This window comes from Ailuropoda melanoleuca, chromosome 1, assembly GCF_002007445.2.
Source record: "Ailuropoda melanoleuca isolate Jingjing chromosome 1, ASM200744v2, whole genome shotgun sequence".
Lineage (NCBI taxonomy): Eukaryota > Metazoa > Chordata > Mammalia > Carnivora > Ursidae > Ailuropoda > Ailuropoda melanoleuca.
Genome location: NC_048218.1, coordinates 167,377,839 through 167,403,731, shown reverse-complemented (window position 1 = coordinate 167,403,731; position 25,893 = coordinate 167,377,839). Strand labels below are relative to the sequence as shown.

The window sequence follows — 25,893 nt, the reverse complement described above, 5'->3', positions numbered from 1 at the left end:
GACCTTCATGTCGGAAAGAGCAAAGAATCTAAAACGGTTTCATTGGTAATGGTACCTTTTGGGTGGGGAGCAGATATTGGGTGGGAAAATATGAGGTCCTTTTGGCCTCATCCATCAAAATGAAAACATCACTCAGGCTCAAAACATTCCACAGAAGGCAGTTGAGCCGGTATTGTTTTAAACTGCAGAGGTTTGTGCCACGTGAAAGGAAGGGGAAACATAAAGGGAAATGAGTATTTAATAATCATGGAGCATTTCTTCCATAAGGCGTTGCTTGAGGTCCTAAGATTGAAAACCGTCTACCTGAAAGTCAGTTTTGTTGATGCTTTTGCTCTGTAATTTTTGTGTGAGGACTGATGTTTTCACTTCAGATGCCTTCTTTCAAACCAGACTTAGCGGCATTACCATGAGTGGACAGCCTCCTACCAAACTGAAGACAAAATAAAACTGTTCCCACCCACACACCGGTCAGCTTGACTGTGATATTTCATCAGACCAGAGGGAGCGTGATGTTTATTCACAGGTGCGCAGAAAGAGTCGTAGCACCCTATTTGAGTTTGTTTGGTTTCAATGAACTGTCATTTCGTTTAATGGGGACAGGGCCTTTTTGTCTGGGGGGGATGGGCTTTTTGAGTTGAAAGTGAAAGTTCCTTAGGACAAAATGTTGCTGAGAATGTTTCACTGACCTGTCTCAAAATGGCCTAAGATACCCTGATGATTAAAAAGGCTCCAAAGTGGGGCTCCTGGGTGGCTTAGTCAGTTAAGCATCTGACTCTTGGTTTCAGCTCAGGTCATGATCTCAGGGTCATGGGATCGAGCCCCATGTTCAGCTCGGAGTCGTCTTGGGTTTCTCTCTCTCTTTCTCCGTCTGCCCCTCCCTGCCCCATGCGTGCACATTCTCTCTTTCTCTCTCTCTCAAATAAGTAAATCTTAAAAAAAAAAAAAAGACTCTAAAGTAACTTTATGCAAGTATATATTCTTTTTCTGAAAAGTGAAAACATTGCAAATGAAAGTACGCAATCCTGGCGCTCTCCTTGCCTGTCCAGGAGTAATTGCTATTCTCACAGAGCGTGTCGTCTCCCAGAGATTCTTCTTTGCATTTATGTTTATAGATGTATGCTTGTAGAAAATATATATGTTTTGTGTGTCCCTAGGGCAGGCGAGATGGGCAAGTTCTATCAATGTCACAGTCTGTATTTCTTTCAGCAGCTTGCCCTTTTCGGGTGATGCCATGTCTTGAAGATCTTTCTGTGTCAGTACATATAGCTCCGTCATGTTCTTTTTCTTCTCTGGTGGTGGCTCGTACCCGACCGTCCTGACAGTCATGGTGACGGTGGCCGGGGCCGAGGTGCAGTGGCTCTGGGACAAGTAACTGGGTGAAATGACAGGATGTGGGACCACTGCAGACGCGGCCGCCTCAGCCCCAATCAGTAGTATGCGTGACTTCCTTGTGTGCCTTTTTCCCTTTTTAAGACGTTAGTATTTTTTTCATAGGTGACTGTAAGTCAGAGGTAAGCGGAGAATGGTGTTTTATTTTAACTTACCTCTTTTTTTTTTTTAAGATTTTATTTATTTTTTCGACAGAGAGAGAGACAGCCAGCGAGAGAGGGAACACAAGCAGGGGGAGTGGGAGAGGAAGAAGCAGGCTCATAGCGGAGGAGCCTGATGTGGGGCTCGATCCCATAACGCGGGGATCACGCCCTGAGCTGAAGGCAGATGCTTAACCGCTGTGCCACCCAGGTGCCCCTATTTTAACTTACCTCTTAACTCAACAAATAGAGTCAGTTTTATGGTACCTGAAAAACAGTTGTAGCGGCTTGTCATTCCTACAGGTGGTCCTTTGATGTCATGGGGTCATGCCTTAGAGACATGGAAGACAAGGAAGGGTGAGGGCTGTGGTGTGCCTCCTGTTCTGCCTCCAGCCAGCTGTCTGGCCTGTGACAACGCACTTCACCCCTCTGGGCCTCAGTTTCCTAATGTGCTGAATGCTTTTCTTGCCCAAAAGCATGATATCTGTCAGGCTGGGCTAGGTTACAGATAATCCCCAAATCTCAGCAGCTCAGACAACAGAGGTCTGTGTCTTGCTTGTACTGTGCCCATCACAACCTGGCAGGAGGCGGTCCTCACTGCTGTGACTTGTGGGCCCAGGCGGATGGAGCAGCCGCCATCTTGAAGGAGCTGGTCAGAGGGCCAGAGGAAGAGCAGTTGCACATTGACACCCGTGGGGCCGAGGCTGAGAGCTTCCTACCCAGAGTAACTCCTTCCACTTCTGTTCACATTTCATGAGTCAAAGCAAGTGACTTCAAGGGGGGAGGGAAGTGTAACCCTACCTTATACCCAGGAAGAGAGTCCAAACTGTTTGTTTTTTAAAGATTTTATTTATTTTTAAAAGATTTTATTTATTTACTTATTTTAAGATTTTATCTTTGTGAGAAAGAGAGCGAAAAAGAACACACAAGCAGGGGAGGGGCACAGGGAAAGGGAGAGGAAGAGGCAGGTTCTCTGCTGAGCAGGGAGCCCGATGTGGGGCTCGATCCCAGGACCCTGGGATCATGACCTGAGCCGAAGGCAGACGCTTAACCGACTGAACCACCCAGGTGCCCCTAAAAGATTTTTCTTAATTAATCTCTACACCCAACATGGGGCTTGAACTCACAACTCTGAGATTGGGAGTTGCACACTCTGTCAAATGAACCAGCCAGGCACTGAACGAGTCCAAACTATTTAATGAGCCACCTACTTCTGTCACTGTGCTATTTTGCAAGGAAGAAGGAGGAAAGTCTGTGAAACTGTCCCATGGTCGATGAAGTCCTCTCCCTATGCTGATCCTCTCTATAAAACCACTGACCTTTTCTTCCCCTGTGGCCTCCCACATTTCCAGAGAGCAGCAGCCTGTTTGGGAACTCGCATTTTGAGACATGAGCAGAACTTGGCAGGAGGGGGCCAGGGGAGGGCTGTGGCAGGTGGCGACGGGGTCAGCATGGGTGCAGAGGCTCAGAGCGCTGGCCAGATTCCACAGCACCTGACGCCGGCAAAGCTGGCTTCGGTTTTCGTGTTCGTGTTTGTTTCCCATCTCCGTATGGAAAGTGTCCGAGGCAGAAATGCTTGCAGAATGGCCTGACTCCAGAGCTCGCCGTTGAGAACACTCTGGGCTGTAAGTCCAAGTTCGCCTCTGCTGCGTTGTTAAAGAATGTTTGAAGCAATAGGGCCTCAGATCCCTTAGGGGTCTTATTTGCTCTTGCAACACCAGTTTGTGGAAAGCTGTGTCATTTGTTCTGAAATCTCTATCTTTCAGGCCCAGGGTGAAAGAGGATTTCCAGTAACTGGGCGTCTAAGAAAAGAGTGAAATCATGAGGCCCGTGTAGATGACGGGAAATGATTTTCTTGAGGTTTCTGGAAGCCAAATTCTGTCCTACTCATCCTGGGAGTTGACATTCATAGGAATACTGTGGGCGGGGTGAGCTCTGCACCCTGGCTTTGCTGGGTGATTCTGCACAGAGCAAAGCTGGGGCTGAGCGGACGCGTTTGCCAGCATCTAACTCACCGTCTCACTCAGAGACAATGCCGAGGCTCTCTCTGTTCAGAGGGGTTTATCATAAAGATGCACGGGATAGGGGGTGGCACCCCTGGGTGCCCAGGGAGACTGTGTCCCTCAGCTGTGGGCAGCCTTGACCGAGCACTTGTGTGCTGGGATTATTGGGACTCCGTGTGTCTCACATTCCAACTCCTAGGGGACAGGGGCTCGAAGCACTTGTCTCGGTCACCCGTGGCTGCAGAGGCTCCAGCGGGGTGGAGGGAAGCCCTGCGGGGAGCTGCAGGCTGGCGCTGGGGCCTCATTTCTCATTTGGTGTGCTCACTGCACTTGAAACCTCTTGTTCTGTCCATCTGTCCTGCTGGATTATAAACTCTGTGACTTTGGGAAGACAGTTAACCTCATGTGCCTCAGTTTCCTCATTTGTAAGTCGGCGGTAACCATGGCCTCTCTGCCACCTAGTGTTGTCCCGAGAATTGAGTCAAATAATAGAGAAGATTAAATCAGGTGATCATTACTGAGTATTTACTCGATGCCTGGTCTACGCACTTCGAATAGGAACTCGGTCCTTACAGCAACACTTTGAGGTAGGGACTGTCCCTGTGAGGAAACCGAGGCACAGAGATGCTGGCTAACTTGCTAATGAGTGGTGGGCCCCTCAGCCTGGTTGGCTCCAGAGACCACATCTAGCCCTGCGTTACTGTCCCTCTCACGGGGAGTGGAAAGCAGGAGCTGGATGCTGGGCCCCTAGTGAAGGGCTTACTCAGTGAGGGTCTTTCTGTGTCCTGCTGGGGCCACCACGCAGCACAGGGCTTGACACCAGACCTCTGGAGAAGGACACAGGAGGCCGGCATCCTGGAGTCTTCCCAGCGCCCCTCCCCCATCTGGTCCCCTGTGGCTCTTCCTCGGGTCCCATCGGTGATAGTAGGTTGTTTTGTCGACTGGCCGCAGATGGGAGCATCTGGATTTGCTGAGGTGGTTCAGGCAGGCTGGCCGAGCGGGGGCAGGTGTTACTCCTAGGTGTCGTCTTTGATCCTCCAGTTTGGCACGTGGAATGTCTCAGTTACGGGGCTTTAAAAGATCAGAGTGGCAGGTGGCTCTTACTTTTCTTTATAAAATAGAAACCCAGGAAGTAAAGCATCTGTCAGAAACTAGCTTCTGCGGCTCGAAAGAGAAGGTGGTTCCCTGGCAACACAAGATCATGGTAAAGGTGCAGCAGATGTATGTAGTGTGATGCCAGCAAGCAAAGATCAGTGTAGGCATAACTGCATGTAGAGCAAAGCAGAAAGGGAATACTCCAGAATGGTAACAGTGGTGCGGGTGATTTGGCTTTTTGTCTATTTTTTTTTGGGGGGGGTGTGCATTTCCCAGAGCTTCCACAGTGAGCAGATAAATTGCTTTTATACTTGGGGAAAGTTATTATAACATAAAAAGGAACATCTATGGAGATGAACATCATTAGAAAGTGCTTTTTATCTTAGCATCTCAGTCACAAAGAATGCACATCTACTTTCAGGGTCCCTGGGGATAGTAGAGAGGGAAGAAAGCAGCAGCACTGGGCAAAATCTCTCTTTAGAAAGTGAAACTGAGTGTGAGGGGAAGGGCCTCCCCAAGATTCCGGGACTGAAAGGGGAACAGGAGTCAGTCAGTGTCTGCACAGGAGTCACGGCTGCTCCGTCCCCAGGGGGGACTCCTTTCTAAGTGAATCCTTTCCCCGATGTGTCCCTGTGACCTCATCGCATGCATTCTGACCGTGGGTCAGCCACAGCGCCCCGCTTAGCCTCCCCCCACCCCCCCAGCCTCACCTGCCTTCCCCAGACTTCTGGCTAATGAAGACCTCCCTCCGTTCTGGGCTTCCAAGTCCACCTCAGGCAGAAGTCTTCGCTTTGTTTCCTCCATTCTTCAGTTATTTTGTTTTCCTTGCCTTTGGTGGTCTGCCAGGTATCTGTTGATTAGGCTGTCTCTCTTGTCTGTGAGCCCCCGACGGCAGGGCGACAGTGGCCTTTATGCACAAGGAGTCTAAATGAACAAATGAATGACCCTGAGGTCTCTGCTCTTGGGCTGGCCTGCTTACCCTCACTGTGCTCTTCAGCCCGGGGGAGGGGCTGCTGACCCTTTTGCAGCAAGACTGCCTTGCAGTAGCGCTTTCTGGAAGGTGTGGCTTCGTACTACTCCTCACCTACTTGCCCTCCAGCTTCTCCTGGCAGCTGGCCGGTGAAGGAGAGTGTGGTGGCAGCCAGAGAACCCAGGGACCTGCATTGACCTATGCTCGTTGTTCTAAATAAATTCCTGATCTTCGAGGAAAGGCTCTCAGTTTTGCATCACGGAATATGATGTTCGCTGCAGGGTTTTGATATGTGGCCTTTATTATGTTGACATATGTTTCCTCTAAACCCACTTTGTTGAGAGAATTTTTGTTTTTCCCTTTTTTTGGGGGGGGGGTGGAGAACAGGGATGGGGGAGAGGGAGAGAGAGAATCTTAGGTAGAAAGAATCTTAGGGAGAGAATCTCCACGCTAGGTGTGGAGACACATGCAGGGCTCCATCTCACAACCCTGAGATTATGACCTGAGCGGAAATCAAGAGTCAGACCCTTAACCGATTGAGCCACCCAGACACACATGTTTTTCTTCTTTTTTTTTTTCCTTAAAGATTTTACTTATTATTTGAGAGAGACATAGTGAGAGACAGCACAAGGAGGGGCACAAGCAGGGGGAGCAGCAGGCAGAGGGAGAAGCAGGCTCCCCGCTGAGCATGGAGCCCCATGTGGGTCTCGATTCTAGGACCCTGGGATCACGACCTGAGCAGAAGGCAGACCCTTAACTGACTGAGCCAGCCGGACACCCATGTTTTTCTTTTCTAATAAATGCATATAAGTATATAAATTTCTGTGACTTCTTTAATTGTATCCCACAAATGTTGATATGTTGCATTTTCATTATCATACAGTTCAAAATATTTTCTAATTTCTATTTCTTCTTTGACCAGTTGTTTGGGGATTTTCTAGGTATCTTCTTATTTTTGATTTCTAGCTTGATTCCACTATGGTCAGAGAATATATTCTGAATGATTTCAGTCCTTTAAAATGTGTTAAGAACTTGCCAGGCGCCTGGTTGGCTCAGTCGGTTAAGCATCTGCCTTCCACTCAGGTCATGATCTCAGGGTCCTGGGATGGAGCCCTTGGTGTTGGGCTTCCTGCTCAGCAGGGAGTCTGTTTCTCCCTCTCCCTCTCCCCTTACCCCCGTTCATGCTAGCTGTCTCTCAAATAAATGAATAAAATCTTTAAAAAAAAATGTGTTAAGAACTTGCTTTATGTCAATTTTGACTAATACTACATGTGCACTTAAAATGCTGGGCGTTCTGTTGCTGTTGGGTGTGTGTTCTACAGACGTCAGTCAGTTAGGAGACTTGTTATTCTGTTCAGATTCCCCATATTCTTACTGTTTGCTAATTTTTTGTTCTTTTTGTTCTCTCAGTTACTCTGAGGCATGTATTAAAGTCCCCCATTGTGATTGTGGATTTATCTAGTTCTCTTATGATTGTCAATTTTTGCTTTATTATTTTGAAAATGTTACTAGGTGCATACAAATTAAAATATTTGTATCATCCTTTAGAATTGATCATTTTATCATTCTGAAGTGTTTTTCTATCTCTAGTAACATTTCTTCCCTTAAATTCTTTATATTTAATACAGCTATGCCAGCTCTTTTTTGGTGAGGGTATGCCTCATATTTCTCTTCCTATTTGGGGAAATCAATGAATTAATTAAACCCCATCATTTAAGATGTGTCTCTTTAGGCGGTATTTAGTTTTTTTCTATCAAGTCTGCCAAACCAGGGGCACCTGGGTGGCTCAGTTGTTAAGCGTCTGTCCTTGGCTCAGGGCGTGATCCCAGCGTTCATGGGATCGAGCCCCACATCAGGCTCCTCTGCTATGAGCCTGCTTCTTCCTCTCCCACTCCCCCTGCTTGTGTTCCCTCTCTCGCTGGCTGTCTCTATCTCTGTCAAATAAATAAATAAAATCTTTAAAAAAAAAAAAGTCTGCCAAACTAAGTTTTATAATTGGTGTATTTAGTGCATTTACATGTAATGGAATTATTAATACATTTGGATTTGTATCTGTTGTCTGGTTTCTGTTTGTCTTGGCTGTTTTTTTTTTTTTTTTTACCTTTTTATTTCCCTGTCTTCTTTTAGAATTAAGTGTATTTATTATTCCATTTCCTCCTTCTATTGTCTTGTAGTATTTATTTTACTATTTTTTTTAGTGGCAATCTTAGAGATAATAATCTGATCTTTGAACTATTACTATCTAAAACAAAGTAATACTGGAGCAACTAGCTGGCTCAGTCACTGGAGCACATGACTTTTTTTTTAATTTTAATGTTTTTTTATTATGTTAGTCACCATACAGTACATCCCTGGTTTCTGATGCAAAGTTCGATGATTCATTAGTTGCGTATAACATCCAGTGCACCATGCAATATGTGCCCTCCTTACTGCCCATCACCAGTCTATCCCATTCCCCCACCCCCCTCCCCTCTGAAGCCCTCATTTTCTTTCTCAGAGTCCATAGTCTCTCATGCTTCATTCCCCCTTCTGATTACCCCCCTTTCTTTATCCCTTTCTTCCCCTACCGATCTTCCTAGTTCTTATGATGAGAGAAATCATATGATAATTGTCTTTCTCTGCTTGACTTATTTCACTTAGCATTATCNTTTCACTTAGCATTATCTCCTCCAGTGCCATCCATGTTGCAGCAAATGTTGAGAACTTGTTCTTTCTGATAGCTGAGTAACATTCCATTGTATATATGGGCCACAACTTCTTAATCCAGTCATCTGTTGAAGGGCATCTCGGCTCCTTCCATGATTTGGCTATTGTGGACAATGCAGCTATGAACATTGGGGTGCATATGGCCCTTCTCTTTACTACGTCTGTATCTTTGGGGTAAACACCCAGTAGTGCAATGGCTGGGTCATAGGGTAGTTCAATTTTTAACTTTTTAAGGGACCTCCACACTGTTTTCCAGAGTGGCTGTACCAACTTGCATTCCCACCAACAATGTAGGAGGGATCCCCTTTCTCCACATCCTCTCCAACAATTGTTGTTTCTTGCCTTGTCTATCTTTGCCATTCTAACTGGCGTAAGGTGGTATCTCAGTGTGGTTTTGATTTGAATTTCCCTGATGGCTAATGATTTTGAACATTTTTTCATGTGTCTGTTAGCCATTTGTATGTCTTCATTGGAAAAGTGTCTGTTCATATCTTCTGCCCATTTTATGATTTGTTTATTTGTTTCTCGTGTATTGAGTTTGAGAAGTTCTTTGTAGATCTTGGATACCAGTCCTTTATCTGTGGTGTCCTTTGCAAATATATTCTCCCATTCCGTGGGCTGTCTCTTAGTTTTTTTGACTGTTTCCTTGGCTGTGCAGAAGCTCTTTATCCTGATAAAGTCCCATAAGTTCATTTTATCTTTTATTTCTCTTGCCTTTGGAGATGTGTCGTGAAAAAGGTTGCTCTGGCCGATGTCATAGAAGTTGTTGCCTATGTTCTCCTCTAGAATTTTGATGGATTCCTGTCTCACATTGAGGTCTTTCATCCATTTGGAGTTTATTTTTGTGTATGGTGTGAGAGAGTGGTCAAGTTTCATTCTTTTGCATGTAGCTGTCCAATTTTCCCAGCACCATTTATTGAAGAGACTGTCTTTTTTCCACCGGATGTTTTTTCCTGCTTTATCAAAGATTAGTTGCCCAAAGAGCCGAGGGTCCATTTCTGGGTTCTCTATTCTGTTCCATTGGTCGATGTGTCTGTTTTTGTGCCAGTACCATGCTGTCTTTGTGATCACAGCTTTGTAGTACAGCTCGAAATCCGGCATTGTGATGCCCCCAGCTTTGTTTTTCCTTTTCAACAGTTCCTTGGAGATTCGGGGCCTTTTCTGGTTCCATACAAATTTAAGGACTATTTGTTCCAGTTCTTTGAAAAATGTCCTCGGTATTTTGATCGGGATAGCATTGAAAGTGTAGATTGCTCTGGGTAGCATGGACATTTTAACTATGTTAATTCTTCCAATCCATGAGCATGGAATATTTTTCCATCTTTTTATGTCTTCCTCAATGTCTTTCAAGAGTGATTTATAGTTTCTAGAATATAGGTCCTTTACGTCTCTGGTTAAGTTAATTCCAAGGTAACGTATGGTTTTTGGTGCTATTGTAAATGGGATGGATTCCCTAATTTCTCTTTCTTCAGTCATTATTCGTGTATAGAAATGCAACTGATTTCTGAGCATTGATTTTGTGTCCCGCCACATTACTGAATTGCTCTACAACTTCTAAAAGTTTGGGAGTGGATTCTTTTGGGTTTTCCATATAGAGTATCATGTCATCTGTGAAGATGGAGCATATGACTCTTAATCTTGGGGTCATGGGTTCAAGTCCCACGTTGGGCATAGAGGTGACTTAAAAAAACAAAACAAAGTCATTCTTTTGCCTAGTATCAGAAAGTGCTTTGCCTTAGAACACTTTAAGTCCATTTATTCCCCTCCACGTTTTGTGATATTACTATTATACATGTTAATTCTGTGTATATTTTAGACTCCACAAGATATTAGTATTGTTTTGTTCAGTCAATACACATTTCTATTTACTCACATTAAACTTTCTGTTTCTCTCCTTTTTTTGTCTTAGGATGATTTTTCTCTACCTGCAAACCCCTCTCCATATACATACACACACATATGTGACCTATATATAGCACTTCAGTCAAGATAAAGGGTATTTCTATCTCCCAGAAATTTCCCTTGTTTCTCTATGCAGTCAGTTTCTCCTGTCTTCCAACCCATCTACCCTATGAAACCACTGCTCTGATTTCAGGGTCAGATTTCTAGAATTATATTAATGGAATCACATATTATGTACTCTTTGGAGTCTTGTTTCTCTTATGCAGCATAATATCTGTGATATTCATGTAGTATTTCATTCATATTATTGAATAGTGCTCTACTGTATGAATGTACCCCAATTTTTTGATCAGTTCACCTACAGTTGGCCTCTGTGGAAGTCACAAGCTACTGTATCACAGCTAGAACTAGAAGAAACTTGTTTAAGAAAAACCAAACACAAAATTGTCAGAACCTCTGAATCTTTTCAGGAGGCAGATTTCTAGGATGGGAAGTTACTAAATTGAACTTTTCACAGGCTCTTGATACATACTCTGAAATGGGTTCCCAGATGGTCTGCACCAGGATACGTCCCTGCCCACAGTGTACGGAAGTCCCTGTCTCACTATACTATCAATAGCATTTTTGACAAAAATGCTTTGACAAAAAATCGTTCTTATTTTTAGTCTTTTCCAGCATGCAAAGCTTGAATTTGTTATCTAGTCCTTGAAAGGAATTGTACGCTGACTATAAACCAGTGGGTCCCCTACTTATTTCCTTTCTGAGTTCACAGAACTGTCCGTGATCTCTCCTCTTTAACTACCTGCCTCACTGACGTTCTGAGAAACCAATCTGAAGAGCCAGTTCAGAGTCCTTCCTGGCATCAGTCTTTTAGATGGCAGGGGGGATGGGGCAGGAGCTCCGATGTCTTCCTACCCCGGCTTCCAGTGGGGCTCTAAAGCTACACCGTCTTGTGCAGTAGCCACTGGCCACGGGTGGCTGTTGAGCACTTGATGTGTGGCTGGTCCAAATTGAGAGGGGCTGTAAGTGTAAAATGCACACTGGATTTCAGAGCCCTAGTATGAGAAAAATGAATGTAAGATGTTTCATTCTATATTGATTACATATTGAAATAAGGTATTTAATATATTGGGTTAAACGGAACGTTATGAAAATTAATTTCATTTCTTTTTACTTTTAACGTGGCTACTAGAAAATCTTAGATTACACACATGGCTTGCATTTTATTTCTATTCAACAGTCTGTAGTCTACAGTGTTCTATAGCCTTACAGAGTTTCTCTCTCCTGTCTCTACTTCTTTTTCCCTTTGAATGCCTGCCCTCTCGCTTTGATTTCTTCAGAGAAGCTTCCCTTAGCCTTTCTCGGAGGGTCTGCAGACTTTATATTTAGTTCAGAAGATCAGATTGCAAGATGGGACCTAGGCATAGATCTCTATAAGGAGCCTAAGGCAGTGGATTGACCCTGGGATTCTGTTACCTGGGAACTAAACCTCTCTGAGGGCAGATCAGAAAGCCGGGAAAAAGAGGACACATTGGGGGTACCATCTAACCCCTCAGTTCTCAAGGGGCTCCCTGCCCACCAATAGGCTCTACCCCCACTTGCCTTTGTCTCAGGAGGCTTTAGGCTTTAGGTGGTAGACCAGCCCTCCCCTGATCTTTTCTCCTTCATTTCTCTGCTTCATCTTCCTCTTTTATTCTGTGATGGGTCTTGTTTTCTGGCCATCTCCATTGGCATAATGGATATTTTTGGCTGTTCCCTGGCCTTTCCTCACCAGGATCTCCACCTTCAGTCCTCTCTGCTTTACACCACTGCTCAGGGGGGAGCCCCAGCCATCGGAGCAGATCCAGCTCACCAAACCTGATTCTGGCCCAACCTTGCTCTTCTGTTTGCCTGGACGTGACAACTTGACCGTCTTCATTAGCCAGACCCACCTTTTACCAGGTGAAGACCATAATGGATCCCCTATCAGGGCCGGGAGATCCCTGGCTCTGTTTGGTAGTAACCAGGTGCCCATGAAGTGAATTTCTCTGCGGTGCCCCAGGATATAGATTTGGTCTACCCTTGAATTCTGTTTCCCAGGGCAGGTTCAGCTTTCTGTTTCCTCTTGCACCATCTACGCCTTAAGTTCTCGCTGAAGCGCGCTAATTCCTCAAATCTGATTAAATCTCAAACCGGGGCTTCGGAAACGATAGAACCCCAGCCAGCTGGCTGACACGTGATTTGTTGCTTGGCTGAGGTGGCCATAAATCAGGAGACTGAATTCTCTGCCTTGGATAGCAAGAGGTGGAGATGTCTGTGGGGTCAGTGTGGGCAGGCTGAGGGGAGAAATCACAGGTTTTGTGGGACTCCCAGGCTTGGAAGAGACAAGAGCTGTGAGTAAAATAGGACGGACGTGGATTAGGTTTGAACAGATGAAATGTAACACCTATTCCAGGCCTTCTTCCGGCACAGCAGCCGTGCCTGCGAAACACTGACTCATGAAGTAGGCAGGCACTTCCCCTTCCAGTTCTCGCAGAGGAAGGATCAGCATGAAGAAGGTCGCAGTTTTGTGCTACTCTGTCTTTAACACCCTCAAATGCTTCTGCGAGCGCATGGGCCTCAGACCTTGGACCTTTCCAGGCAGCACTGTTGAGGTGCAATACGATAGCCTGGGTTTATTTCCAGCGAATTTATTTTTGTGTTACTTTCTATTTCTGGGAGATGATAGTTTTCATTTATAATGCTGATATAAGACTTCCTTTAAAATTAAACTGAGTTTTAAAATAGTCAGTTTACGGGGATTAGGGTGTGCACGTGCCGTGATGAGCACGGGTATCATACAGAAGTGTTGAATCATGGTAGTGTCCACCTGAAACTGACATCACACTGTGTGTTAACTATACTAGAACTGCAACAAATAAAAAACAAAAAAATAAAACAGTCCCTCTAAAGCACTAAGTTAAGCAAATAAAGTATAGGTAGGACCCAATTGTGGCCAAAAAATATATACATATAAGTGAATATGTCGCCCAAATGACATTTAGAAAACATTGTCCTGAAGGAAGAAGGTGCAGAGAGGACTCCAACGTCCTAGAGTTTTGGATTTAAACTGTCCCGTCATCAATTTCATTTGTTCATTCACCATTCATTACAATAGTATTTTTAAAGAAACTTGTCTCTCTCTTTTTTTTTTTTTTGCAAATTCCAGAAAGAAATTGGAGACTGAAGATTTCCGAAGAGACAGTTATTTTAAAATATTTTGATTTACTTCAAAGAATAATGCTGGAAACTTAAAAAGGTATCATTAACCCCTAATTGTAATTTAATATTATCCACTGTATCCCTTCAGAGAACAGTTTTCCAAAGTTGTGGATCCTAAAATAGATCAGAAAGGAACTTTCAGGGATGGAAATGACTGGCTAATTACTACTGTATTAGACATATGCTTGCCTCTTAGATGTTAACACAGCCTTTTCCACTGTGGTCAATTGTATGTCCCGCTTCACTCCACACATGGCCGTTTTTCCTCCTTCATTCCCCAGGGTGCTTGGTAAAAGGCAAACTTTGCTGGAGGTGTGAAGATAGCTGGAGCAGGGGTGCGGGAAGGCCACGGCACAACCCGGAATGGGCAACAGTGATGGAAACGTCCCTGTTCCCAGGTTCCTGGGCTCTGGCTACCATAGGAGACTTCATGCTGGCTATCTCCCTCCTCAGGCCATTTTGGGCTCAGACCCTCTCTCCCATCAACCCTCAACGCCCCCCAACCATGGTTCCTCTGCTTCTAATTCTGGATGCTCCCCATTCCTTTTTATGGAAAATAATACACCTTTTATCTCTATCCCAGGCTGGGATTGAGGCACACTTTTCTTATTATTTGAAAGATAATAAAGTTTTGCTGTACAAAAGGGTTGTCTACCTCTGGTCACCCTCTCTAGGCATGTAACCCACAAGCAGAAACAATTCAATTATTTTTTTCTTTAATGTATCTCAGATCACCATCTTTTTAAAAATTTATTCTTTAATTTTTTTCTTTTTAAAAGAGTGTGCGTGGGCACACGTGAGCAGGGGGAGGGGCAGAGGGAGAGAGAGAACCTCAAGCAGACTATCACAAGTGCAGAGCCCGAAGCGGGGCTCGATCTCACGATTGCGAGATCATGACCTGAGCCCAAGTCGAGAGTCGTGTGCTTAACCGACTGAGCCGCCGAGGCACCCCTCAGATCACCATCTTAAGCATGACTCCTCTGCCTTGAAGTACAGAAATTCCAAGACCAACGAGGAGGGGAGGGATCTTTCCCATGGCTTTTGCTTCACTGGTGACTTCGTTTGTCTCTTCAGGGGCGGCACTGAGAGGCGGGCGTCCTGGATCCTGATTGCCCTTCTGCCAGGAAGACACATGTAGCCAAAGATGAATTTGGACAAAGTAGCCGCTCGCTCCTTTAGCCATGGAAAAGCAGGGCCACCGTGAGATGGGAATGATCCCATCAGAGCCTCACTCCCACGTTAAATTGTTGAAAATCAACCGGGAACTTCTGGTCACTCACATCCGCAACACTCAGTGTCTGGTGGACAACTTGCTGAGGAACGACTACTTCACTTCTGAAGATGCGGAGATCGTGTGTGCCTGCCCCACGCAGCCCGACAAGGTGCTGGTGACAGGGGCTGGCCTTGGCGGGCTGGGTGTCTTGGTCGCCGGAAGGGGCTTCTCCCATTGACCTGAGTGAGGACCTCTGGGCATTTAGCACATTGGCGGGATTTCCCGTTGGGGTCATTTATAGAACAGAAACACTTGAGTTATCTGCTTATGACACGATTCCGTATTTTACTTCTGTGTTCGTGTGGAGAGCAGACTCCGCTTACCTCTCCGCTCTCCTTGCTTAAGTGTATTTCTTCCCAAACCAGTTGTTTTCAAATCCACTTTTGATTAGGAGGAGGGAAAACGAAAACGACCATCAAACACTAGCAGTGGTGTTCATTCAGTGCCTTTAAACTCCAGAGAGCTGCTTACTGCTGGGTGAGACTCTGAGGATGGCCTTGCCTCTGGTTTGGGAGCAAACGCATCCCGGGCTGGGTCCGCAGTAAAGACTTCTCCACACTCCACCGTGGGAAGTCTAAACAGCCCTTAATTTCCTTTCAGCTTTGTGTCATCTCCCGAAAAATAGAATTGGCAAGACCCAAAACTCTTTGGTTGGGGGGGTGACAGAACTTGTTTGTAATGTGATCCTGCCGGGCTCTGGGGAGAGCAGAGGGTTTCTTGGGGGGAAGTACAGTAGCTGACTATGTGTGATTTTTTTCCCCCCGGCATTTTTAATAATACAACAAGCCTTTTTTAGGGTATAATTTACATGGGGAGCTGTTAGCCCCTTGTGTGGCCCAGCACCCGCCTCATTCTGCCTGTACAGTCACTCTGTCCCAGCAACACTCATTCCCGGTCAGCAGTAGTGTTAGCTTAGAGGGACAGGAGACACAGGGAGAATTCCAGGGGTGGGCACACCTCTCGTTTGTGAGTCTCGCCTTTTTACTTTAAGGTTCATGGAAGCCTCCTGGCTTTTTAGAGCTGTGTGCCTTAATTCCTTACTAAGTGGGGGTCCCTTTCACAGATTCTAGGCCTTCAACAGGTAGCATCTCACCCGGCTGGGTGGCGGTCAAGCTCGAGGCTGTGGTAGGAGCTTGGAGCCCTGCATGTGGGCCTCTCTGGTAGGAGGACTCCCCAAGCACCAGCTTACCCCCTCATGCTTGTGCCTCCACCAGGTCCGCAAAATTCTGGACCTGGTACAGAGCAAGGGCGAGGAGGTGTCCGAGTTCCTCCTCTACGTTCTCCAGCAGCTCGCAGATGCTTATGTGGATCTCAGGCCTTGGCTGTCGGAGACTGGCTTCTCCCCGTCAGAGCTCATTCAGAGCAGAGTTGTCGTCAACACCGACCCAGGTATGAGTCCGCCCCGGGGAGGACTGCAGACACCAAGCAAAGCCCTGGGGTTTGGAAATGCTGTGGTGTGTGGTCTCAGCAGGGCATGAACAGGGGGTCCACCACAGTAGGCCCAGGTGCTGTGTTCCCCGTCATCCAAGTGCCACCCGGGGACTATGGCTGAGCTGACCACGTGTAGCTGATCTGACTTACAGAGAGGCCTGTGGAAGTGTGGGAATGGCCTCTCTTCTGGCTTCTTGCTTGCTTCCCATTCGGACACATATAGACATTCTAATGGTCACGCAAATTCAAGGTTGCATTTTTTTTCGTTTTAAAAATCTTTCCAGATTTTATCCTAAGCAAAGTATTCTTCTATCAGCCCTAGTGGCCAGTCCTGATTTCCGAAGCCCAGTGGGACTGCATTAGCTAATCAATTCGTTCAACAAGTAATGATGGTGTTCCCACTGTGCCAAGACATTGTTCTGGATGCCAGGGGTATGATGGGGAGCAGACCAGATATGGTTCTGGCTCTGAGAGCTTGGAGGCCAGTGCAGGAGGCCCAGCTGTAAGTGGTCACACGAATGTGTGATTGCACGTGGTGACAAGGACGAGAGGAGTTCAGGCTACCGTGAGCGCATGTAATCGGGGCCGTGATCTGGTCTGGGCCCCGGGGAGCTTCTTTCTGTGCCCGTGTGCCCTCTAGCTTCAGACACTTGCTGGCAGTGTACCAGCACCAAGATCCCCAACTCTGCTGTCTAAAGAATCTAGTGTGACCTTGAACACAGAAACAGAGGACAGTGTCCCAGACCAGCAGGGGTGTGTTTGGGGGAAACCAGGCAAGCCAGCAGGGTCAGGGCCCAGCTGTTCTGTGGCTGCTATTAGCTTCTTACTCTTCCTGCTCCTTCCCACTTCGTTCTGCTTCCTTCCCCAGGAGCAAAGGAAAATGTTCCTGCCTGTGATCATTCTTTCAAAAGATGTCTCCACTGGTTTCTTTCTTTCTTTGTTTTAAAGATTTATTTATTTATTTGACAGAGAGAGACAGCACAAGCAGGGGGAGCTGCAGGCAGAAGGAGAGGGAGAAGCAGACTCCCTGGTGAGATGAGAAGGGAGCCCAATGAGGGGCTCGATTCCAAGACCCCGGGATCATGACCTGAGCCGAAGGCAGACACTTAACCAACTGAGCCTCCCAGGCGCCCCTCCCCTGGTTTCTTTAGCCAACTACTTCAGTAACTTTTAAAGTATAAGTCACTCTACAGAGCCAGATGTGAAAGAGCACATATTGTGTGATTCTATTTATACGAAATGTCCAGAAAAGGCAAATTAATAGAGACAGAAACAGACTGGCAGTTGCCTAGGGCCAGGGGCAGAGATTGGCTAGAAGTGGGCTTATGATAGAGAGGTTTTAGAACTGGATTGTAGTGATGTTTGCAGAACTCTGTAAATTTACTAACAATCATTGGGTAGTACACAATGCCTATTGTAAAAAATGTGAATTTATGGTATGTAAATTATGCCTTATTAAAGATGTAGGAGATAAAATTCACAAGTTTTGAGCAATCAAGTTGGACTCAGTTGATGGGAAAAAGTTATAGATGAATCTGGAAATGGGCATGTGTATCTCACTTATGTTAACAAAATTACAACGAAAATCCCAGAAGTATTTTAAAGGAATTTGTGGAACCTCTTGTGTGGGGAAGGACCACCTCCCTCTCAGAGTAAGCCTGTCTCTAGCTCAGGTTTGCCGAGCTCCAGGCCCATGTTGCATGTTGCCGTGTCTGGTCCCCGGTGGGCAGGTGCTCAGTCAGTGGCGCCCAGGTCTCGGCGGGGGCCCTGGGGCTGCTGTGCGCTGCATCGTTGAACAAGGTAGTTTTTATCTTTGTTTGCACTCTTTTTGTGCTTAGGCGCAGCTCATTTGTAATCTAGATTAATGTCGAATGTTGTATCTTCTCCCTGAAAGTTTTGGCATTTATTTATTTATTTATTTTTTTTAAAGATTTTGTTTATTTGACAGAGAGACAGCCAGAGAGAGAGGGAACACAAGCAGGGGGAGTGGGAGAGGAAGAAGCAGGCTCGCAGTGGAGGAGCCTGATGTGGGGCTCGATCCCCAGAACGCCAGGATCACGCCCTGAGCAGAAGGCAGCCGCTTAATGACTGAGCCACCCAGGAGCCCCAAGTTTTGGCATTTAGTTTGGGGATTTCCCATTGTTTTTGGAGCAGGGCGACAAGCAAAAGAAAGGCTAAGGCAGTTTCTTCCGCAACAACCCGAGTTTCCAGTGCCTGGCCGACTCAGTCCCTGGCGCCTGCGGCTTCTGATCTGGGGGGTGGGGAGCTCCAGCTCCACGCTGGGTGTAGAGAGACCTTAACTAAATACAAACACTTTTTTTTTTAAACTTTACATTTATATATTTTTTTGTTTTTAAAGATTTTATTTAATGATTCGACAGAGATAGAGACAGCCAGAGAGAGAGGGAACACAAGCAGGGGGAGTGGGAGAGGAAGCAGTCTCATAGCGGAAGAGCCTGATGTGGGGCTCGATCCCATAACGCCGGGATCACGCCCTGAGCCGAAGGCAGACGCTTAACCGCTGTGCCACCCAGGCGCCCCTAAATACAAGCACTTTAAAAAAAAAAGCGTTTCACGGGGAACTGGCTGTCTCCCTGCCTCCCCCCCTTCCAGTGAGCAGGTACACGGAGAAGCTGCGACAGCAACTGGGCCGTGACTCCAAGTTCGTGCTGTGCTACGCCCAGAAGGAGGAGCTGCTGCTGGAGGAGATGTACACCGACACCATCGCCGAGCTGGTGGGCTTCCAGAACGAGAGCCTCGGCCCGCTGGGCAGCCTGGCCAGCCTCCTGGACCACTCCACGGGCGTCCTCAGTGAGCAGGGCGAGACCGTCTTCATCTGCGGGGACGCGGGTGTGGGCAAGTCCGTGCTGCTGCAGCGGCTGCAGAGCCAGTGGGCCGCGGGGCGGCTGGAAGCCGAGTTCAAGTTCTTCTTCTGCTTCCGCTGCCGCGTGTTCAGCTGCTTCAAGGAGGGCGACACGCTGCGCCTGCAGGACCTGCTCTTCAAGCATTACTGCTACCCGGAGCAGGACCCCGACGAGGTGTTCGCCTTCCTGCTGCGCTTCCCCCAGACGGCCCTCTTCACCTTCGACGGCCTGGACGAGCTGCACTCGGACTTCGACCTGAGCGGCGCGCCTGACACCTGCTCCCCCTGGGAGCCCGCCCACCCCCTGGTCCTGCTGGCCAACCTGCTCAGCGGGAAGCTGCTCAAGGGGGCCGGCAAGCTGCTCACCGCCCGCACGGGCGTCGAGATCCCGCGCCAGTTCCTCCGCAAGAAGGTGCTCCTGCGGGGCTTCTCCCCCAGCCACCTGCGCACCTACACGCGGAGGATGTTCCCCGACCGCGCCGTGCAGGAGCGCCTGCTGGCCCAGCTGGAGGCCAGCCCCAGCCTCTGCAGCCTGTGTGCCGTGCCCCTCTTCTGCTGGATCATCTTCCGCTGCTTCCAGCACTTCCACAGTGTTTGGGACGGCTCTGCGCAGCTGCCCGACTGCACGGTGACCCTGACCGATGTCTTCCTGCTGGTCACCGAGGTCCACCTGAACAGGACGCAGCCCACCAGCCTGGTGCAGCGGAACACGCGCAGCCGGACCGAGACGTTCCGCGCCGGCCGCGGCACCTTGCGCTCGTTGGGGCAGGTGGCCCACTGGGGCATGGAGAAGAACCTCTTTGTCTTCGGCCCGGCCGAGGTGCAGGCGGCCGAGGTGCAGGAGGGGGAGCTGCAGCTGGGCTTCCTGCGGGCCGTGCCGGAGCAGAGCCTGGGCGGCGAGCAGCAGTCCTATGAGTTTTTCCACCTCACCCTGCAGGCCTTCTTTACCGCCTTCTTTCTCGTGGTGGACGACAAGGTGGGCACCCAGCAGCTGCTCACGTTCTTCCAGGAGTGGGCGCCTCCTGGCGGAGCAGGGGCCGACTCCTGCTATCCCCCCTTCCTCCCTTTCCAGTGCCTGAAGGGCAGCGGTCTGGCGGGGGAGGACCCCTTCAAGAACAAGGATCACTTTCAGTTCACAAACCTCTTCCTGTGCGGGCTGTTGTCCAAGGCCAAGCAGAAACTGCTGCGGCACCTGGTGCCCGCCGCGGCCCTGCGGAGAAAGCGCAAGGCCCTGTGGGCACACCTGTTTGCCAGCCTGCGGGCCCACCTGAAGAACCTGCCGCGGGTGCAGGTGGAGGGCTTCAACCAGGTGCAGGCCATGCCCACCTTCGTCTGGATGCTGCGCTGCATCTACGAGACGCAGAGCGAGAAGGTGGCGCGGCTGGCGGCCAAGGGCATCTGCGCCAACTACCTCAAGCTGACCTATTGCAACGCGTGCTCGGCCGACTGCAGCGCCCTCTCCTTCGTCCTGCACCACTTCCGCAAGCGGCTCGCCCTCGACCTGGACAACAACAATCTCAACGACTATGGCGTGCGGGAGCTGCAGCCCTGCTTCAGCTGCCTCACCGTCATCAGGTGAGGGCGCTAGGCACAGGGAGCAGCCCGGGGGGTCCGGGGGGGCGGCCAGGCTCGGGAGACACCAGGACGAGCCTCGAGGGGTGGGAGCTCCTGATTTCCCCTGGCGCTCATGACCACTGGTCTTGGAACCCCCGGACCTATTCTGTTTCAGGGAGGCAGAGGACAAGGAACAAAGCTTCCGTGGCGGGCAGCCCCAGCTGGGTGTCCTTGAATGAGTTGCTTAACCTCTCTGATTGCTCATCTGGAAAAAGGAGATGCTGGTATCCTAGCAGTTACAGTAATAACCACCAGCGTTTCTTGAGAACGGGTGAAGTGCAGTACGAATTTTACATGATCGAACCTTCCCCCCCATAAGGTGGTAGGTACTGTTATCTTCATTTTGGCAAACGAGGAAGTGTTGGCACAGAGATGTTCTCAAGGTCACACAGCAAGGCCATGATGGAGCCAGAATCATAAAGAACCAACCTTTTCGAGATTCATGGGAGGCTCAAAGATAGCGCGTGAAGTTTCTGGTGTGTGGGAGCTTTTGTGATTGCCCAAAAAGCAGACTCTGTGCTTCTTGGCCTCAGTTACTTTCCATGATCAGAGCCAGCAGCCCTGAGCTGCCAGGGATCTTAGTACGGAATGCTGACTCTTGAGTGGTTTCCTGTTTGATGGTTTAGAGGAAAGAGAGGCCCGTCTGCTTTCTCCTGTTAGTATTTCCTATATAAAATACACCTTGTAAATCTCTACAAGGGTTTCAGTTCTCGGTTCTCATAACTCGGCTCATGCATTTCTGAAGAGCAGAGGGGATTTGGAACTGATCCTGTGTGCCTGTTACAGCAATGCCGGTGTACGATATGTGAGGACTGGGGATGCAGGGAGCCTGAGGCTGCCCTGGCCTGTTCTCTATGCTCTCATCCTGGGGCATGCTCACATTCCGGGCCCCTCTGTGCTCATTTCATGAGATGGCATGCACCAGGGTGATGCTTCTGCCCCAGGCAGCTGTCCTCGTTTGACATTTTCCTCCACACCAGCAAAGGAGAGAGCGGGAGGAAATGGGCAACTCCAGAGAAGCATTTTGAGCTCCCTGAGATCATCAGTTAGGGTTATTTTGACTGAGAGTTGGCAAAAGCTTAGATAGGTTATAAGCTTGTCTCTCATGGAAGAGTCCAGAGGAGGGCAGTTCAGGGCTGCTGTGTGCCTCCACGAGCATCAGGAGCCCAGACTCTCTTCTCCTTTGCGGTGGCCCTGCTGCCCTCACTTCCTGATTTCCACCTCTTGGCCCAAGATGGCTGCTCATTTCCAGTCATTCAGTTGACATTCTAGCCACCAGGAAGAAGAAAGGGCAAAGGACACACCTCATTCTTTTAAGAAGACTTCTCAGCTATTGCTAATGAGAATTCAGCTTAGATTCCATGGGGTAGAACTTAATCCCATGTGCCCAGTTAAAGAAATGGCGGATTCTGTTTCTAAGAAAGCGTAGATATCGGAAGTGACTAATAGCCTCTGTCACCCTGAGATGGCCATGCAGTGTGTGTATGCCCTCTGCCCCAGCACCTAAGTGGGCACCAGGGGAGGAGGGGTCCTGAGTGTCAGGCCACATCAAAATGATCAGGTCAGAAAATCAAACTTTTACTTGTTCAGCCTTTCACTTATTACAGAGACCAGCTTGTGAGCCCAGTTTGGCCCAAGGCTTGCATTTGTAAATAAAGTTTTATTGGAACATGGCCACACCCATTTACACATCGGCTGCTTCGCACTACAGAGTTGAGTAGTTGCAATAGCGATCACATGGCCCGCAGACCCTAAAATATTTGCTCTCTGGCCTTTTACAGAAAAAGTTTGCTGACCCTTGGATGATTATCTCACCCACCCCTGATACCTCACTCTCATCCATCCCTGAGCCTTACTGTTTTTTGAGCCTCCCCTAAATGATGGGGTGGAAGATTGAAAAAATCATGGTAGTTTGTTACACAGATTATATGGTAGTAAAAAAATAGTATTTCACATTTTAGCCACATCAAAATATCCTGTTAGTATAGGGATTGTGCAGAACAATTCCAGCGAGGGGCTGGCCCTCGTGCAGGAGACAGCCATCATCCTGAAGGCTCGCTTTTCCCGCCCCTCTCTGTGAGTGGGACTTCCAGAGGGGGAGGCTGTGGGCACTGTGGGTGAGACCGTTCTCGTGGGGACTGTCTGCTTCTTGCAGGACACCTACTATCTCTGGCCCCACCTGCAAGACAGGGGAGCGTTCCTCCTCCAGCTTTCCATCACTAGATGGAAACAGCTCCACATGTTTCCAAATCCCGTGGCCCCTGCTGTGCAGTGAGAAACGCAAAGAGAGCCTGGCTGATACAGAGGCCGCCCACAAAGGATGGATGTCAGAGCTGGCTGGCCTTGCACGTCCTTTATGTGTCCCTTGTTGCCCTGCTGTTGGGTCGGGGCTGTGCCGTAGCCTTGCTGACCGGCGGGTTCTGGGTAGTTCTGTCGGCCCCATGACGACCGGGCTTTATAGGAGCTCTTTGGCTGACTGCTCTGGCCGCCCTCTCAGGTGGTGGTCATAGCTGGGAAAACTCCGGGACCTCCAGGCTTCTGGATCCTTGTGGCATTAATGCTGCTTCATAGGGATCAGCTGCCGTGATTTGTAACTTTCCTTGCTGTTCTGTTTCAGACTCAGCGTAAACCAGATCACTGACAGTGGGGTAAAGGTGCTATATGAAGAGCTGACCAAATACAAAATTCTGACCTTCTTAGGGTACGTATTTCTGACCAGCGCCAGGCCAGGGATGCAGTCATAAGACAGAGGAGCGGGGAACTGCCATTCATGGGGTCACTGGATGGTTGGGATGATGGTTGAGGCGCCAGGAAGATCCCGGACGGGGAGCTGGGCGTCCGGGGTCCTGCTCTTGGCTCGGCCAGCAGCCCACTCTTTGAGCAAGTCAGGAAATGTGAAACTGCAGCCTTTTCCCTTGTGCATTGGGATCCTCATACAGGCAAGTGTTTTACGAGTGGTGATTGGGGGTTGCTGAGGGAATAGCTGGGGATATTTTTTTTTTAAGATTTATTTATTTTAGAGAGAGCGAGCTGAGTGGAGGGAGGGGCAAAGGGAGAGAGAATCTTAAGCATGCTCCCCACTGAGAGTGGAGCCCAACACAGGGCTCGATCCCAGGACCCCGAGATCATGAGCTGAGCTGAAATCGAGTCAGACGCGTAACCAACGAGCCACCCAGGCGCCCCTGGGGACAGGTTTTATAAATGCTAGATGCTGTTTACACATTCGATTCGCCACTGTGGGCCCATGGTCTCTCATCCAGAACCCTGAGGGCAAGACACCGATCAGAGTTCAGGGTACATGCTGTGTCGTGGTGGTAGGACCGGTGAAGTCAAGGGCACGCACCCCGGTTTCAAGTACTTTACTATTTCGGCAGCAAAGTGGATGAACAGTCAAAGCAGTTAGGATAAAGACCACGAATGGTGGCACATCAGTGGCCAGAATAGTTGTGAAAAAGCTTTGGGTTTTCAGAGCCTCTGGGAGGTGGAGCGTAAGCGCTGGGCGGCTGGTCCAGCCGGCCCCTGGCCAATGCTGGCTGAGTGCGGCAGCCTGTCGTCAACCCGCGGGCCTCCCCTCCTTCCACGCTGGGGTGAGGCCCTGGAAGCCCATGATCCCAGGCGGCCGTTCGGCTCAGGTAACTGCCCATCACCCAGTTACTCCATCCCTCCACCCACACTTGAAACCCGTCTAGTTACCACTTTCAGCTTCTCTCTGCCTCCTTTTTGAACTGGTATCAGGTGGTTAAATGACTAACAGGGAGCAGTGAGGAGGCTCCAACACAAAACATTTTCCCCTCGAGATGCTGCTTGTAACCGTGATGGAACAATACCCATCACCGGCCGCTGGCTGTGCACCCGGGCTTGGAGCGGTCGCCCGCAGTTGTCCCAATGCCCCTGTGGGGGAGCCCGGATTCCTGCTCCTCCCTGCAGGTGCAGAAGCAGAGGCCGGGCCAGAGGCACAGCTGGCTCTCCACCCGGCCTGCGGGACCCCGGAGCCCCAGACTGCTCTCCGTGTCCTTCCTCTCTCCTTTCAGCCCAGACCTCAGAAATCGGCAGCCAGCACATACCCCACTTTAAAAATGGGGGTCATTAAGATGACACTGGGACACGGGAATAAAAGGAACAGCGTAAGGAGTATAAATCAGTGATAGTGGTTTTTTTTTCAATAGAAATATTTTTAAATTTCAGTTCAATTAACATAATGTAGTATTGGTTTCAGAGGTAGAGGTCAGTGATTCATCAGTCTTCTCTCACACCCAGTGCTCATTACATCACGTGCCCTCCTTAATGCCCGTCACCCAGTTACCCCATCCCTCCACCCACCTTCCCTCCAGCAACCCTCAGTTTGTTTGCTATGATTAAGAGTCTCTTATGGTTTGTCTCCGATTTCATTTTATTTTTCCTTCTCTGCCCCTATGATCCTCTGTTTTGTTTCTTAAATTCCACATGAGTGAAATCATATAATTGTCTTTCTCTGATTGACTTACTTGCTTAGCATAATACCCTGTAGTTTCATCCATGTCATTGCAAAAGGCAAGATTTCATTTTTTGATGGCTGAATAATATTCCACATCTTCTTTATCCATTCATCTGTTGATGGACATCTGGGCTCTTTCCGTAGTTTGGCTGTTGTTGATAATGCTGCTATGAACATTGGGGTGCAGGTGCCCCTTTGGATCGCTACATTTGTATCTTTGGGGTAAATACCCAATTGTGCAATTGCTCGGTCGCAGGGTAGCTCTCTTTTCAGCTTTCTGAGGACCCTCCATACTGTCTGCCAGAGCGGCTGCACCAGCTCGCACTCGCACCGACAGTGCAAGAGGCTTCCCCTAGTCAGTGATGTCGTACAGCACCCTGTGGTGACAGATGGGAACTGCACTGTAGTGAACACAGCATAACTTATAAACTTGTGGTTTCACTGTGCTGTACACCTGAAACTAATGGGACATTGCGTCAACTCTACTCAAAAAAAAAAAAAAAAAAGAAAAAAAAAGAAAAAAGCTGACATTGGGATCCTAAAGTCTCATGCTGTGCTTTCTCTCGAAGCCTATACAACAACCAGATCACTGATGTCGGAGCCAGGTACATCGCTAGAATCCTGGACGAGTGCAAAGGCCTCACACACCTGAAGTAAGTGGGGTGTGCGTGGCAGGTTATTCAGTCGCCTCTGTGGTCACCCCTTCATTAGTCAAAGAATAAATGCCACTATAAAGAGCGCTCACCCTAAAGCCTTCTGCTTGCCCAGAGTCACACTGGTCCAGTGAGAACTG

General features: G+C 48.5%; 1 protein-coding gene across 20 annotated transcripts in view; it reads left to right on the top strand.

Moving 5' to 3' along the window:
- NOD1 (nucleotide binding oligomerization domain containing 1) overlaps positions 1-25,893 on the top strand; it is a 64,601-nt gene that overhangs the window by 10,410 nt on the left and 28,298 nt on the right. For 18 of the 20 annotated variants that reach the window (XR_004628354.1, XR_004628353.1, XR_004628350.1 and 15 more), the window contains 6 exons: positions 13,393-13,482; positions 14,520-14,827; positions 15,933-16,107; positions 18,763-20,587; positions 23,244-23,327; positions 25,670-25,753. Coding sequence is in view for 8 of the 20 variants with exons in the window: in XM_034669864.1 (XP_034525755.1) it covers positions 14,627-14,827; positions 15,933-16,107; positions 18,763-20,587; positions 23,244-23,327; positions 25,670-25,753 (2,369 nt within the window). In the remaining 12 variants the exon portion in view is untranslated. Of the gene's footprint in view, positions 1-11,979; positions 12,147-13,392; positions 13,483-14,519; positions 14,828-15,932; positions 16,108-18,762; positions 20,588-23,243; positions 23,328-25,669; positions 25,754-25,893 lie in introns of those variants that run through there. The other 2 variants (XM_034669867.1, XM_034669803.1) reach the window with 2 other exon arrangements.